Source organism: Spea bombifrons, chromosome 3 (genome assembly GCF_027358695.1).
Source record: "Spea bombifrons isolate aSpeBom1 chromosome 3, aSpeBom1.2.pri, whole genome shotgun sequence".
Lineage (NCBI taxonomy): Eukaryota > Metazoa > Chordata > Amphibia > Anura > Pelobatidae > Spea > Spea bombifrons.
In genome coordinates this window covers 105,617,035-105,631,042 of record NC_071089.1, presented here as the reverse complement: position 1 = coordinate 105,631,042, position 14,008 = coordinate 105,617,035, and the positions used below count along the sequence as shown (strand labels likewise).

The 14,008-nt window shown below is 37.9% G+C and overlaps 1 protein-coding gene across 1 annotated transcript in view; it reads right to left on the bottom strand.

The window, feature by feature from the left end:
- The window catches only part of LOC128482805 (ephrin type-A receptor 3-like), a 93,740-nt gene that overhangs the window by 11,099 nt on the left and 68,633 nt on the right, over positions 1–14,008 (bottom strand). The window contains exons 10-12 of the mRNA XM_053458719.1: positions 12,095–12,220; positions 10,165–10,350; positions 6,583–6,644 (exon numbers count right to left, since the gene is read on the bottom strand). Of these exons, the coding sequence (XP_053314694.1) occupies positions 6,583–6,644; positions 10,165–10,350; positions 12,095–12,220 (374 nt within the window). The remainder of the gene's footprint in view (positions 1–6,582; positions 6,645–10,164; positions 10,351–12,094; positions 12,221–14,008) is intronic.

Sequence of the window (14,008 nt, the reverse complement as noted above, 5' to 3'; positions counted from 1 at the left end):
TATGTGTATATGTGTGTTTGTAAGCTGGTGTGTACGTGTATATGTGTGTAAAGGAAGGGTTGTGTGAGGGCAGTGTATGTCTATACATGTGTGTGTGAACAGGCATATGTTAGGGAGAGCTGACCCACCCAATCCAAGCAGGCTTTGTATACAACAACCAGCCAATCCCCGGTAAGGTACATTGTTTGCCGTGATTGGCTGGTTGTTGTATACTGGGTAGAGGGGTAGTCTTATATATTCTCTAAAATGAACATGCAAAGGACTTTGTAAAAAAAACTCCAACTCGTACTCGCATTCATGCAAATTAACACTCAGTTAAATCCCCTCGACTTAATGTGAGCTGAAAAAAGCAAGCAATTTATTAACCCATCCACTGTGGAATGTGAGCTGAAATGCGAGCCACAACTCGCCACCAAACAACTATACATTAAAGAAAGGACCTTTTTAAAAAATTTCCCATATTTTTTTACACCGGAATGGGATGGAGGTGAGAGGGGTATAGGTGAGCTCTATACCCCCTAAGGGTTGATTTCTATTACTTCCTACCCCATTGCACACGGGGGCAATCTTTGACTAGACAGATATTATCAATCAGTAGTAGCGGCTACCACCGGTCAAATTTAAATCACATTCAGCATATTCGGCTCTCTCCGCTGTTAAAAATAGAAAAATGTATTTTTCTTTCTAAAACAACAAAGTGATTTTCCCAGAGTAATTTCATCTCCTGTGGTTTTATAAGAAAATTGAAACTGAAAGTAATTTTCAGAAAAGCTTTGAAACACGCTTTTTTTACTTCCTTTTATTTCTAAAAATAAAACAATGCTTTCTTTTGAGGAATAAAAAAAAAAAAAAACAGAACGGTGCAGTTTAAGAGCACGGATTTAACTGCTTCATGGGTTATGTCTTACAATGACCAGATACACAAAACAGCATTAATAATGCCCAGAAATGGGTAGAATTGCAATACAGGCAGGGGGCAATTGCTCAAATTTCATTAAACGAAGACTTTGCAGGCACTTTCAAGTGTGTTTTTCTTTATGAACAAGAGCTGAGATTGCCCTGCATAGTGCATAGCTCACATGGGAAGATTTAACTATGCACTATACAGGGTTGGTTCAGTTTTTCATAACCCAGTCTCTGGTGTATTGGTCATTGGTGTGGGGTGAGGGGGCTATTGTGGATAACACATTGCCACATGTCTACATGTCTACATTCTTTTTATAAGCATGTACAGTTCATGTCAGCTATATCACTGGACCATTTAGCAAATATAATACATTCAAAGCAACAGGTGAAGAAAAAATAGAGGAGTATAGCACAACCAAGTATCTCTTGTCAGAACATGGGAAGGCTGGGGGTACATCAATATTTAGGAATGGCAAGAGCTTTAACTAGGGCTCGTGGCACCTGAGGCAGAATCGGAGGGGGCCTCCTATTCTGAAGTCACAACTGCTTCTGAAAATGAAAGAGGACACAGGACATTTGCATACTGACATATAACCTGGTGTCAGAAATATTAAGTGGATGGGCTCAATTCTTTTTCGGGCAGGTAGGAGTGCTGCAAAACCAGTAACCACCAGCAAGGTAAGTTAGAAAGGTAGGGATAAAGTTGTCACTGGGAAGCTATTTGGGGACAAACTTGACAATGGAAAGCTGTTTATGCAAAAATATGGCACTGTGAAGCTGTTTTGGGGACATAGTTGTCACTGAAAAGCTGGTTGGGGACAAAGTTGGCAATGGAAAGCTGTTTGGGCACAAAAATGGCAATGGTAAGCTGTTTGGAAAAAAGGTAACACTGGGAAGCTGTTTGGGACTAAAGGTGGCACTGTTATGCTGTCTGGGGACAAAGATGACACTGTGAAGCTGGGGACAAAGATGGCAGAGACAAGCTGTTTTCGCACAAAGATGGCACAGTTAATCTGTTTGGGGACACAGATGGCACTGTTTAGATGTTTGGGGACAAAGATGGCACTGTTAAGCTGTTTATGCACACAGATGGTGCTATTAAGCTGCTAGGGCACACAGTCGGTACTGGGAAGCTGTTGCCACTTCCTGTGCATGAATTATTTAAAACAACATAGGTGAAATATATGTTGCTATTTGGGGTTCACCATACAAATGGTGTATGGCCCTACTAGTCTGCTGAGCTGGTTGGTACATGCACCATTTTCTCCTATAAAACATAAGTACTTCAAAAAATATTATTTTTCATGACAGTCTCTTTACAACATATTAGTGCCTTATTAGAGAACATTTATATCAAGCAGCTCTTTACAGGCCAGAGCTGTATGTGTGTGTGTGTGTGTGTGTGTGTGTGTGTGTGTGTGTGTGTTCATGTGGAGCTACAAGAACATGATTATAGTTAAATTAGTGGCCACCAGAACATGACCCTGGCCACATCAATGCACAATCCCTTCTCTAGGGCAATACAATGTACAGTAAAGTGGGAATAAACTGCAGAACGTTTTCCATTAAAAGCTAGACACATTTTCTTTTACCTATGCTCTAGACTACTTTGTACTATTCCCCTACGGGACCCCTAAGGAACAAATAGGAAACACTAATAATAATGATAAAAATTGAGGTACACAAGCAACAGACTGGACAGAATATGAAGAGGACCCATTAAAGCAATTCTTCAATGGGAAATCTTAATGTAAATACTATAGGTGCAATAGATTCAGTTCTACAGCAAAGGTAAATTCACCTTCATGAGTGCAATGTATTCTGCTTTTAGATTAACCACCTGTAGCAAACAATTCTATTATTTGGATATCTCCAAATCTAAAAACCCCCTCGAGATAACACAGGGGATTTTACAAAGCCCCAATTTCTATTCTGAGGAAAATCTAAGGGAAGGACATTGGGCAAGCGGTGAACTAATTACTAGGAATTGATTTTAGCATTAACCTGGATTCCAGACCTCGGCAGAAGAGGATAACAAGGAAAAAAATCAAATGTTATTAAACCTGCACAATTAAAGCAGAAAGAGATGAAACATTGGATTTACTGAGCCTGCTAAAGCACACAAAGGAAACAAAAGTGAGGCATGTAACGCTACATTGACACAAAGAAAGGTCATGCCGAAAAAATATTTTCCACACCGTGTAAAAACTCCCAAGTAAACCAATAATCGCCACCTTTGTCTATGAATGTTTCGCTTTCTTTTTATATTGTATGTAGACAGGCACGCATCTTTTATATGCCCAAACATCATGGAGAAGGAGAGCAAGCCGTGTGGGCCGAATCTTTGAGGGTCTCAGGCGGTCTCTGTTTTCGGTCATTCGTTGGCTATAGTCATTTTTCTTGGCACTAACAATGAACATCTTAACCGGTTGTAACCTGCACTTTAACCTGGGAACAAAACCTACTTTTACAATTGAAATTCCTAATTTCCAATAAATGAGCCTAAATTATTCGGATTTTCAAAAATAAAAACTTTCATTTTTAATTAAAGAAATACAAAAGGCATAATTCTAAAATTATTCATACAATTTCTGCTTCTTAGCAACATAGCTGCTCGTAAGTATTCTGCTCTTGAAAAAAATGATTTCCTTTCATTAATCGAATCCTAATCCTAATAAAGCATTTTCCTGTAAACATTTAATGCATTCTTATTACTCCCTGGATGAAATCAGCATTACCATTCTTTTTACTCTGTACTAACGGTGTCAATAATATGCAATAATGTGAAGGGGTTAAAACAGAGACTGCTAACATTTTGCAATTTTTCTTTGCTGTTGGGTGAAAATACAGAAACTTTTTTTTTTCTGTAAAAAGCTAATTTTACGCAATTGTTATGATCGATCCTCAAAGGACAGGACTTAAAAATGTAAAAAGGTCAAATATAATTTAGAATGTAAATGAATTTCAGTATGAAGCATATCTGCAAAGTTAGACATGGCTAATTAAACTCTAATTTTAGGCATACCTTGCTACCATAATCATATAAAAGAAACCTGCGTGTGCTGATTCAGCTGATGAAGAATGATGGAGATTGTGGCTCATAGTTCTATGTCCTTCATGCAGTTTAGCATCTCTGATGTAGGTAATTAAGGAAGAGGGCTTAACTTCAAGGGTATATATATATATATATATATATATATATATATATATATATATATATAAGGAATGAGCTCTGTTCTTTAATTTAAGAAACCTGCCTTTTACAATGGTAAAATAATTTCAAACTCAGTGTCCTCTTGCTACATATGAACTGAAACTCCAACTTTCCCAAAATCCAGGTTGTCTCTTGGACCTTTAAAGCTATGAGGCACTAGTAGGACCATTACTCCTTCAAAACAATGAAGCCAATGCAATAAAAGGAGCAAAAGAACCAGGGGGTGACGTTGGTTTCAGGAGCACTAATCATTGTGATGCAGTATGGGTTTCTCTATTACAAACAATATATTATATTAAAGTTCAGTGGATGGATTGATTTCACATTATGATCTATATGTGTATTACATAGAGATGTCTCTTTCCAAGTGATGTTCAACCTGCCAATAGAGAAAAAAACATATAGCACATCTTGTAACACTTCCCTGTGCTGCTACATCACGTCATTCGTGTTAAATACACTCCATCATTTCTATTGTCAAAGAGAGTATAGTTTGATTTCTCGGAACAGTGAGCGTTCAACAGCACTCCAAGTATATATCTTGCTGACATATAACTTAGTTGGAGGGTCATCCAAATTGACAATATGGCTGATTGGCTCACTGTATATGAGGGCTGAGAATACCTAAAATGAAAATGTTAACATAAAGTATATATACTGTCTATTGTGTTCAAAAGAGCAGCTCTTCTTGGGCTAAAAACTAACTTTTACATAGTGAAACCAAGCAAGATTGCTTGACGTCTTTGGCTGTTGCGCAAGATGAGGCATGGCCATAGCTTAGTTCACTGAGTACTCTAACTCTCAGCGTCTGAGAGTTTTTATGAGCTACCCCAATGGGCTTTCACTGGGCTAAGTCCAAGTGTTAAAGAATAAAGTCATTCATTTACAGATATGAATATATCAACAATCTACAGGATGCAGTTTATGCAATTCTTCAATATAAAATTTTGAGGTCAGTACACTAAACAGTGATTTTGCGGGAGAGTTGAACATTCTCTCGATGTGCATTATGAAGGGCAGATTTTAGTAAGCTTTTCTTGCTCAAAATGCCGAGCCAGCTCTGTTTTAAGGATAGCTAATTAAGTGAAGAAATAAAAAAAAATTACTTATGCATCATACGGGGCCAACTCAGACTTTCTTATAGTATAACACCACTGGAGTTTTTCCCTTGATAATGCATAGCGGTAGTGCATACACTGCATAGTAATATGTACAAGTTTCCTGCAAACGTCTTTGTTAGTGAATAGATTCCATTGGGATGGTTTTTAGTACACCAGTAATGATACATCGGGAGCTGGACCTGAGCAAAGAAAGACACGTAATTTGATCATATGTAACTGCAAAGGGACTATTCAGTAAGTACAGTCATTGTAAAAAAAAAACATATATATATATATATATATATATATATATATATATATATACATATATATCATATTAATAATAGAAGAAGAAGGTTCAAGAGAAATGGCAAAAAAAATGTTTTAGGCAACACTGATTGTGATATGAATATGAAAGTATACACGTAATTTATTTTCTTGTATTTAAGGATGTTTAAAATTATAACTATTATCATCTGTAAGGTCCAGCACGTAGAGCACTGTAATTTGCACAAACACAATATACAATCACCCGAAAGATATGGCAGATTTAAAGAAGCAGATCCAAACCGAACAATACCCTGCTCAGAAGTTTTGACATTTTATAAATCTTTAGCGGGTTATAATTTTCTGATCTGTTATTCCAATATCATTCACTAAGCCCCCATGTGTGGACTTGGACTCAGCGCAGAAGTGTTTTCATACCTTGTTTGATTATATCTTCTTCAAAGTGTTGCTTCGCTGATTTTTTTCTAATACTTTACCATTTTTTTTTTCATGACCTGAAAGGCATCCTTAGGCATTTTAACTTCAAATCAATTCTAGGTGCTGGAAAAGTACTGGTGTGTGAAACTAGATTTTTTTTGTGCCTTGTAGAGGATTGATTGCGGAGAATGATTTACTCACCATGCACTCAAGAATAGTGTGTGCAACAGATACATATCGACAACAGCCAAACGAGTTTCAGCCGTGGTAGAAATAAAACCCCCATGATTCTCAGCCAGCCTATATTAATAAAACCAAATACACAGCCAAGTGCCCCACCATGCGCTTGGCACCCTGCCAACCAATAGCTTGCCACCTTTGCCTTGGTCCCCTGATCAGCGCTCCCCCATAACCAACTTGGCCCTCTGCTCTACCGCTATGCACACGCAGCCACGATTGATTAAAGAAATCAGACTGGGCCTGCATGAAGTATTTCGAGTGACCTGGGGGGAGCAAATGCGACCCCGCTAAACCCAAACCTGCAATAAAAAAAGCTTTTGAGTTGGAGAGCCACACAATGCATCTATGAACTCCCAAAAAACTTTGTGTTTACATCCAAGAATGTAATATATCAACAGTGGTGAGCGGGTTCATTACCTTTAGAAACGAGTCCAATGATCCATTTTCCATGAATTCTGTTATTATCATGACTGGTTTGCCTGTAATGAAAAGAAGCGTTAGCGTGAGTTACTGCATTGTAACCTGGCTTTCCACGGTATGAATAATATCACCTTAAACCGGATATTATACCGAGCGCATTTCAGCATCATTTTGTTGAGGGATCAGAGATTAACACCAATTGAGTTGTGTCAGTATGGACTGACTTCCCCGGTGTACATAATCATATAGACTAGTTCTTACTTGGACATAAATAAGTCCTGGGCACGTAGATAATGCTGCGATGCCTTTAAGGTGCAGTTAGATGGTTTCCTAATTCCTACACTGTATTTTGTCTTGAGAAATGATATCCCATAACTAGAATTAGAGGATCGTCTATACCGAGCCTTATATATACTGTATATCAAACTAAGGATGATCATCTAATTAGCTTTAATGACTTCTTTTGGTTCATTCGGTTGTCTGCTCATTTGCCTGGATGAGAGTCATTTAAAGAGTAATCGCCAATCCAATATTGCTCAGCTAGTGGGATGTGTTATTAGGCTAGAACGGGAAATTAGAGGTACCTGCTAATTGATCGCCCATTTTCCCTGTAGTGCCCAGGACAGATGGACGGACAGCTAATGGTTATGTTCACTGCATGAGCGACACTTACGGATTTAGTGCAACAACAGATAGCAATCAGATGTTTCTTTTAATGATTCCTATCAAGATAAAGTTCTAATTACCTACATTAGACTAGGGCATTCAAGACTATAGATCCCCCCTTCTAAATGTCAAATGGATAGAGAGCTAGACACCGTCATTAGTCGATGCATTAGCCAAGCATGATATTGGTTCATTTGCATAACCAATTAACTAACCTCTCATCCTACTGCTCGGAGCCGGTAAGAACCCTACAGACCTCAACAGCCTCATTTTTATATTTAAGTATTTCTTGCTGTGCTTTTTCAAAGTTCGATTTTTTTTTCCTCTCATTTTTCAATTATTATTGTGGAGCTTCTTTGTTCTTTAGCGAATATGGATACAATATAATGTGCTCTTTAGGTGGATACAAATCAAATAGTTGGCCGCCTAGTTGTCCTCAAAGTTAAATATTAAAGCATTTGCAATGTATATTTTAATACTGACATTATTGTAATAAGTCTTTGGCGTGAGCCGCAGTGACCAAGTTACCATTTAAATTTCTGTTTTCAGCTAATTTCATTCATAGTGTTACTCTTAACACATTTTACACTTACAGGAAAGCTTGGCAGCTTCATACAATACTGCGCATACATTTTAAAATCCTTTTTTAATAAGAAGTGGCTGACACGTTACAATACAATACAATATTTAAATCAAAACTCAGCTGTGGCTAATAGCATTTGGGATATTAAAAAAAATAAGTGCTTGTCTACTAACTTTGTAAACGGCTTTAATGCAAAAATCAGATATTTTAAAGAATACAAACAAAAAAAACCTTAGTAAGTCTGTGTAAATACTGATTTTCACAATTTAGTGAAATTTGGTAAGCTGGTATATACATATATATAGATATATATATATAGATAGATAGAATGTTTTAGATTTCAAGGAGTAAATAAGTAACATAATCCATTGATGACAGTGTGTCAGTTCAAGATAATGAATGTTGGGGTTATAATGTCAGGGAGTTCTTTTAGTAACAAATATGCAAATACTCCACGGAGGTTTTAGATTGAATAATCTATGGCTGGTTGAGGTCAGACCTTGATAAAGCCAGGAGCAGCCCCTCAAGAAGCCAAAATCTACTAATGGCAGTTGAAGCACGCTCCTGTCTCTTGTTCTCAGGGGTAAATGGCTTTTTCGACTGGTTCCAGTAGACGGTAATCACATGAAACAGGATATCCCACTGGCATCAATCCTTCATTCTCACACATGGCACCTTTACAAATGTTGCTCTTTACACTAACAATATCAAGGCGTCTGTTTTCTTGAACAAAAACATATCTTCTCCATCTCCTGTGTGCGCCTTTATTGTGATTTGGGAGGCAGCAGGTGGATGGCTCTGTGTTATTTCTCTGTTTATAATGCCAGATTAGTCTAGGGTTTAGCTGCTAGATAAAAAAAGCTGTCAGCTGTGATAAATGATTCTCTTTGCCGAACAGCAGAATTTCTTACGTCTTGCTGCATGACAATGGAAGGGAGAGCGACGGTAATCTGATGCCAGATACAGCTTGGAGACCAGACCACCTCTCCTACAAACTGATACTTACAAGAGATCTTGCAGCAGTGATTTAATGGATCCCTGCCATGTGCGTTTTCAATAAGCCTTCCCGGTTAAAGATCGCCTGACCTTAGCTGAACCCTGGAGCAAACCCATAAGCATGCCATAAACGTAACTTTTACTATAGTCACGGTGATGGAACCCAATCCTATTCAGCCAGGCGGAGTGGTAATGCATACCGATTCAGGGGTTAACATAGAATCCGACACCTGATAACAGCCATTTACGCTCTAGTCTGCTAATTTTGATACCTATTAAATAATCAGGATATATAACCAGCACCTGCCAGGTATACGTTAAAAAGATGCAGGTGCAAGCAGAGTTGTATTTGCATCCAAGTTCTCCTAGGTGGTCAGAATACAAAATAAGCAAACAACTTTGTAGCTGGTAGTAAAATACAGACAATGACTATATCAATGACTATAGATGAGTATATTTCCCAAAATGTCTTCATCTAACCTCAGATTACTCGGGGTAAAGACTGACTGCAGTGTTCCATGTAGTCAACCACAAATCACAAACATCTTATGACTGTCTGAAGGAGGTTTTTAATCTTGCCTTTTATAACATAGAGGAGTGAACTTGTTAAATCCATACTCTTTTATTTTTTTTACTCTTACGCTTACTTTTTTGTAACCTCAGTGTCAATTGAATATTGATTTTTTTTAATACATGTTGTTAGTCTCTGGCACCATTCCTAAGTGGTACGGAAAAGGTGAGAGATGTGTCTCTTAGCAAAGCTGGCATTTGGTGGACATCGCTCGCTAGCAGTGGAAGGGAAAGTGAAGAACATGGGTCATATAATAAAATATGCAATTTCATGTGACCAACTAGAAATGTTTGACAATTTCCTGTCCCAAAAATCAAATTATAATTTAACTTTTAATTTTAAAGAGCATCCACAATCCCTTGTACCAAAGACGTTAATATGAGGATAGTCTTGGCCATATCTTTAGAATACCACCGACCGAGACCTCTTCCTACCCTATAACTCCCACTTGTTTTTTCACCTTCAAACAATACACATAGAAGCAAACACTTGTTTTCTGTTAAATATACATATATATATATATATGCTGACCTTAGTTACCAGGCTAAATGAATTAACTTGATCTGATTTTTATTTTAAAAAATACAGAATCACCCCTACACTCACCTACACCAAAACACAATACTTTGTGGGTAAACCTTGTGGATATGCAACACTCAACACTCAACTAGCATGTCTTCCGGGTTAAGGTGGTGAGCAGCAGTTCTCAGTGAACGCTTACTCCATGGATTTCAAGGTGAGAGGAATAAACACGCTTCCTTACATTTGGTGACGACTCCTTCCAGTCGGATAATGTTTGGATGGTCAAACTGGCCCATGATGCTGGCTTCTCCCAAAAAGTCCCTTCTCTGCTTTTCTGAATATCCAGCCTTCAGACTCTTTATGGCCACATAAATCTCCCTCTTGCTGGGTAACTTGAGACGCCCGCTGCAAACCTCTCCAAATTCGCCTGTTTAAGAGAAAACATCCACATCGCAAAGTGATCTTTCGCCACCAATAGGTTTACACAGGAGATCATTAAATATTATGACTGATCCGTGTCCTTGTCAAGTATTGCTATTATATTTTTTCAAACAATAAATGAAAAAGTGGCCTAAAGTGCCACGTTGAAGTTTAATTACCCTCTAGAGGCAGCCATGCTACGGATAAAGAGAGATATGGTCGTAAATTATTGAAATGCATTGGGAAGTACACACCGGGGATTAATCTGCCGGTGGAAATTATCGTGCTCCCTACCACACTAATGATAAAATTAACTTATAGATTTGAAAGAAATTTCACCCATGCATAATTTTATAGAAACACGAAAAGGGCCAAATGCATCTCCATTCTCAAAGCGTAGCCGTGACTTTTTTTACAATAATTCTGCGATGATGACCGTTGAGAGCAGAAGTTGTATCGTTTTATATTTTAGGAGCATATAGATATCGTCACAGGACCCTTGGTTCTACATATTTTTGAGTCACCAATAGGCAAGAAGTCATGTTGGAAAAGATCAGTCCTATCATGGTTCCTGGATGTAATGCAAAGAGTAGAACACATGAGATTGACACAAAATCTCACGTGACATCGACCCCTTTTACAAAACTGCAGTCTATTTAAGTTAAAAATATCTTTTTATTGTCCAATTACATTTCCCATATAAATATCATGGCCTGATAGTGATGCATATAATACATTTGTAGCCATAGCACATAGTACCTTGTCAAAGAATCCTGTTCTTGCACTCAGGACGGGAGGACTAAAGGGAGTTTGCCGGTATTAACACGCATCTTAACGACATTTATTACTAGATAAAGAAAAACATGTCGGCAGCATTGCACTGGTTGGTCTGCGGCCGCTCAGAAGACACAGAGAACGCTTCAAATTAGGATTGGCCTTTTACCGACAGAGCACACTTTACCTAGTGACATATATTATAGAATTTGTTAAATACTTTCCAGATTCATATAATATAAGACTAGATTTTTCTAAATCTCAGAAATAGCCACTGAATGCTCTGGATACACACTGTTTATTCTCTTTCATAAGCGAGCTTTCGTTCCATTAAAATGCTGTGCGCGGGACACTGTATTCCGGAGCACATTGCGTTCGAGAGGCCAGCTTTCCTGCTCTTAGCTGTTTCTGGGTAGATTTTTCGATGCCAAACCATTAAAATGTTATTAAGGAGCTTTTAGTATCAAAGTCACGGAGCTGGGACTTCTTCTTTTCCCTCTTCAATGAGAGGTAACGTCTCAGCAGTGAATGGGTAATGGACACAGCAGCAGTAATCAGGGCTGCTCTCTCAATAAAGGTACTTAAGGTCCTTCTATAGGAACAAGGAACTAATGTGATTGGGGATGTTGCAGATCAAAAGCCCACTGATAATGTAGAGGAGAATAGCTCAGAACAAGTGGGTCTGTAATGTGAAAGAAGTTTTTTTTTTTTTAGATCAAAAGCCACAATGCTAAAGCTGGAGCATCTATTAGTGATGCATTGGGTGCTTACCAAGACAGACAAGCAGACCGATAGATAGATGACAATAATAGGAGATTTAACATTTGTATATTCATGATTCACTCTTGGATTATAAACACATTCCACAAATACATTTAGATAACCATTGTTTGTCCTCTGTAGTCTCCATTCTCCAAAAAAGAGGTTTATGTTAGCACTTTATCACAGCCCCTAGAGGTGAGCCAAGATCCACGTACCTGCACCGATGACCCGCTCGATCCGTATAGATGAGGCGTCAATCTCTTTAGCAAAGTCTCGCACAGCCTGGTTGGGATCTTCATAAGTGTGAGGGTGGATGTAGGTTCTACTGCCCGGCAGCTTCACTAGCAACACAAACACAGGGGTGTTAACAATAATTCCATGCTATAATAATCCGCTATTATAATAATCCGCTATATTTAAAAACGAATCATCTTCTGGACACACACACTGAGACAATTCCATGTGTAGAGCAGGCACATGGGAAGATGGCACAAACATGCGTTTGCAATAAATAAACTTAACGCAAGAAATATCTGAAATGCACACAGACTAGATGCAGAACAAATATATGAGGATAATGAAATGCTGCCCCAGTGATAAGTTCAATGCTCAGATCAGTATCATTACTTATCACCACCTGCCCCATTCACTTCTTTCGGACAATGTCCCATCACAGGTGTCTGAATGGTGCTCTCAATACCTTCAACCCTCATTTTATCCAGCCTGAGGGTTATTCAGCCGTACGATATACTGATAGGAGCCAATACACCGGGTAAAGGCTATATAATCAGATCCAATTTACACCACCGTAAATAGGATCGTCCTTTTCACATATCACTGTGAACACTCGGGGTCTATTATTGCTATTGCATTCATGGGAAAGAGTGAAAGATATAGCATGTCTGACTGCAGCTCATTGAATGACGTGGATGATTGGGTCTTGACAGACAAACCGTTTTGGCTGGTGCTCTGTTAACACAGGGATTATCTACAATACAGTTTTGCAAACGTTTCAATAGTTTTATTCAATTCTAACACCCAAAGAAGTGTATTTGCAAATTTGAACGGTTGAACTAACGTCTATATTTCCAAATCCGTACCCTTAGCCAAAAATGTACGCCATGTTGCATAATAGCATTGGGTAAATGTAGTTCTGAAGGTGTTGCTTATTTTAATCTCCCAGAGGCTTTTGATCCAGTGAGGCTTCTGTAAGCTCTGGTAAGGCTATACTGGTTGGGGTAGAAACATGAACTAGGAAAGTAAATGAAAGAGTCAAGTCATAAGGATAAGAACAGATTTACAGGGGAGTATTTGCTAATGTGGAGCAGGTTTGCACAATGTCAAGCTGATGCAACAAAAGCAACTAAGATCTTCCTGCCTTTCTACAAAACTTTGGTAACACATTTCTTTAATAACATCATTGACATCATTATTTGAACTACAATAACAGAAGTAAAAAATCAACACATTCAGACTACATTGACTGTGTCATTAAATATATCAGTTGTTTTTATTGCTATTGTAGCTGTTTTATATTGGGGGTTTTTCTAATCCCAATAACTTTGTAACTGAGTTATATGATAAATAACGTTTGTGGACATAGACCTTGTTGTATATTAGAATAATGCACATAAAAATATGCTAGAAATGCCCTTTGGTGCAATGAACAACAATAGCTAATGTTGGAGAACCTACCTGCCAATGGTTGATGGCAAAGTGTGCAATAATTTACCAAATCTCTTAAAGGCACTATGTGCCAGTAATGTACATTTCCGTTAAAATAATATCTTTCAAACTTTAAAATGTACTAAGTATGCCTTGAACCTTTTGTTCTATTCTGCACAATTTCATATATATTAGCAATATAACTATGACAGACTTATGTTTCTCCTGTATCCAATCTCACATATATTCCATCACTGAGAATGACAGCATTTTGTTATTACACAAAATGGACTATTGTTAAATGGTCACCATTGTGTTACATGTAGAAGTAATGAGAAACGTCTTTTGTTTCAAGCATTTCATGTGTGTTCTCAACAATGAATCCATACCACTTCTGTAAAATACACACTAACACAACTCTCAAAAAGTTACGAAGGAACATCGAAAGGATACAGTCCTGGATG